The 3,519-nt window shown below is 41.9% G+C and overlaps 1 protein-coding gene across 2 annotated transcripts in view; it reads right to left on the bottom strand.

Annotated features, from left to right (window-relative positions):
• The window catches only part of LOC102041595 (sodium- and chloride-dependent GABA transporter 3), a 111,531-nt gene that overhangs the window by 11,644 nt on the left and 96,368 nt on the right, over positions 1-3,519 (bottom strand). For both annotated transcript variants that reach the window (XR_004082714.1, XM_005430914.2), the window contains exon 9: positions 534-658. Coding sequence is in view for 1 of the 2 variants with exons in the window: in XM_005430914.2 (XP_005430971.1) it covers positions 534-658 (125 nt within the window). In the remaining variant the exon portion in view is untranslated. The remainder of the gene's footprint in view (positions 1-533; positions 659-3,519) is intronic.

Raw genomic sequence — 3,519 nt, 5'->3', positions numbered from 1 at the left:
CTTCGTCTGGAGGATGTTCCAGCCACAAAGGTGTGGAGTAACTTCCATTGGATGCCCAGCTCCAATGATGGTTGTGGATGGTTAATTTTTCATAAATCTGGGCCTGTGTGCCCTTCAGATTTCTCATTTTAACAGCTGCAGCTTCTTTTCTTTAATATCCTTTTTCATTTCTTTTTTTTTCCCAGAAGGAATAAATATTTGTGGATTTCAGCCTGTCTCATTGAAAGAAGGTGGAATGTAGATGAGGATTATCATTCACAACTGAGTTTAGCTCTGCTAAACAACATTCTGGATGCTCAGCTGGAGAAAGTTTGTGTAGTTTGTGACTCCCTGAATTCATGAATTTGATTCTATGCACAGCAACATTCATCTTTTTCACACACAAATGTATGGCCACAAAAATAGTTCAGAACTCTTCCTGCAGCAGTTATTCCATTGAGTCATCTCATCCACAGGCCATGGCACAGACTGTGAACTCTGGCCTCAGCCTCTGGGCATTTTTGTTAACTCAGAAATCTGCTTTTGGAACTCACCTGATTCTGCAACTTCTGCAATGGGCACGCCTTGTTCATAAGCCATAAATCCAAGAACTGAAAAGATAGCAAAACCAGCAACAAAGCTTGTGCCACTGTTCAAGCAGCAGAGCATGATGCAGTCTCTGAAAATATAAATAAAAAACACTGCAGTTGATCTCCAGAGCTGGGGTTTCTTCCATCCACTCAGCCAGAGGACTGACAGAACCCTGGGCTGCAGGAATGGAAAGCTCATTAACAGTGTTGTTCATTAACAGTCAGGTCCCAACTCAGATTATTCCTGAGAGCAACCAGGAGGACACCATCAGAATATCCTTGCTTGTGTTTCAACTGCTGGAGTGGACTTGTTGCAAGTCACTTGCAGTTTTCCAGTAAAATCTTTAAAAAAACCATGTAAAACTGTGTCAAACATGTAATAATTGTTAAGGACAATTTCTCCATAATAATTATACTAATAGATTCCAGAGGGTATGGACTCATTAATAAACTCTATAAAATGGTCATGTTTGTTTGCTGGGGAAAAAAACCAAAAAACCCTGTGGTCAGATCTTAGCTCCTTCTATCCCTGTTAAACATTGGGAAAATATATCCATGCAATATATTGGCAAAATATATCCATGCACTTTGGTTGCTAGACATATTTAAGAAATGAAAAGTAATAAATAAAATTAAAAAAAAACAAAAAAAAAAAAAAAAAAAAAACCAAAAAAAACCAAAAAGAGGCAAAGGCAGTGCAGGGCCAGAGATGTCTCAGACAAACACATCCCACACTTCAAACCACAACAAGGGCAAGGAGAAGGAGGATTTCTTTGCCCAGGTTGGAAACGTCTTTAATAATAATTATACTAATAGATTCCAGAGGGTATGAACTCATTAATAAACTCTATAAAATGGTGATGTTTGTTTGCTGAGAAAAACAAACAAAAAACCCTGTGGTCAGATCTCAGCTCCTTCTATCCCTGTTAAACATTGGAAAAATATATCCATCCAATATATTGTCAAAATATATCCATGCACTTTGGTTTCTAGACATATTTAAGAAATTAAAAGTAATAAATAAAATTTTAAAAAACCCAAAAAGAGGCAAAGGCAGTGCAGGGCCAGAGATGTCTCAGACAAACACATCCCACACTTCAAACCACGACAAGGACAAGGCCAAGGTGAAGGAGGATTTCTTTGCCCAGGCTGGAAACGTCACCAGAGTAAATCACTTTAGAGAAAGGGAAGATCGGCCTGCAGAAAGGTGTGATTTCCCCCAGAGCCCAGGGAAATCTTGCTGTTCCTGCTGCTCTGACAGCTCTGCAGGAGTGACAGATGATTGATGCTGACAGTCCCTCCTTGGGGACTGCTTGCAGAGACAGCTGTGAGCTTGAGAAAGTAACAATCCACCCTGGATGTCTGAGCTAAACGAGGGCTCTATCCCATTGAAACACAAGGCAAGCCTGGAGCTGTCTCGAGCCCATCCCTTAATCTGCTTTATCCCCATCCCACTGTGGCTCTGAAGCAAATTTTTGTGTAAGTTATCAATAAGAAGAAAGGACCCCGTAAAATCCAGCAGATTGCTAATTCACAGCTTCAATAATTCAGTAAAGGATCACATCTTTGTCACAGATTTGCTGTTGAGAATCAGAGACAATTCCTACTTCCAAGTCCTGGCAATTATTCCCTCCAAACTTCTCTGCTGCTCTCTCTGCTTTGCTGTTTGTCTCATTTAGCATTTTTACCCTGTAACAGCATCTCATCCATTTTTGGAGCTCAAAGTGAGGTGAGCAGTTCCAGCAACTTGTTCGTTCACTGATGAGCCCTGCAGTGGCTCCCAGATGTGCCCAAAGCTCTTCTGACTCCCCTGGGACTCACTGAGCACCAGGCACACCCATTCCCCTGAATGGGAGCACCTGCACATCCCTGAGCTGCAAAGCCAAGGACCAGCTCAGCCTGGGGCCATGGGAGGCTTTGGCTCCCTCTCATCACCTCAGCTGCACTTCATTTGAACTATTATTTTGGGAAGGTTTTATTGTTTTCACAATAATTTCAGAGTAAAAATAATCTCTGTGGCACGACATCTACAAAATGTGCCCAGCAATGAAAAAGAACGAATTTTCCCATTTGTACTGGAGACTCAGATATGGACAAGTGCAGTGATGTTCACACTTCTTTCATGCCTGGACTCTCTCTTACACTGTTCATTTGCAGTGAAATACTTGCTGAAATACAATTCTAACCTTTATTTATTTGCTTTACATATGAAATCCTCCCTGTAGTTATGCCCAGTTCTACACTTTGGACATTTTAAAGCAAAATAACAATCCAGAATAAAGGACTGAGGAGCACAGAGGCAGTTGTGCTTAGCAGAGATACCAAAAAAAAAAAAAAAAAAAAAAGAAAGAAAAATCAGCCCCTTCTTGACCTTCTCAGTGAATTTCAGCTCTGAAGAGCTCTGGAGGGACTCTCATCCCACCTCTCTCACCTCAGGAACTGGTGAGTTCAACACCAAGAAATTGAAACTGAGTGTGATGAAACCCTGTTGATAAGAGAGGTCAGAAAGATGAATTTTATAATCATCTGGGGGGAAAAGAGAGCTCCTGCTTTGGGGGATTGCAGCCAGATGATGCCTCCACTGGGCACGGGCTGTTTTCTTCAGATAAGATTTGCTTTAGATAATTCCCTGCTTCAAATGCAGTCTGAACAAGATCTTTCCTTCTGAGGAATGCTGTGGCACAGGGTATTTGAGAGCTGCTGGTTCTGACTGGGAGATAAAAGCTGAAGCCCCTGGCAGTGATGCTTCAGGTTTTGGCTTTTATATTTTCAGATTCTGTGCTGCTTTAGTGTGTGAGTCTGGGTTTCACATGAGGGGATGGTGAGCTCTGTGCACAGAGCAGGGAGACAAAACAATTCCTGCTCCAGCTGGGCACCAAGGACAAATGACCCAAATCTCAGCCCAAGAGCACAAACACCGTGGGCTGGAGAGAGAAAAACAAGCAGGGTG

The sequence above is a fragment of the Geospiza fortis genome, unplaced genomic scaffold (genome assembly GCF_000277835.1).
Source record: "Geospiza fortis unplaced genomic scaffold, GeoFor_1.0 scaffold713, whole genome shotgun sequence".
Taxonomy (NCBI): Eukaryota; Metazoa; Chordata; class Aves; order Passeriformes; family Thraupidae; genus Geospiza; species Geospiza fortis.
This window is presented reverse-complemented; position numbering and strand designations above follow the sequence as displayed.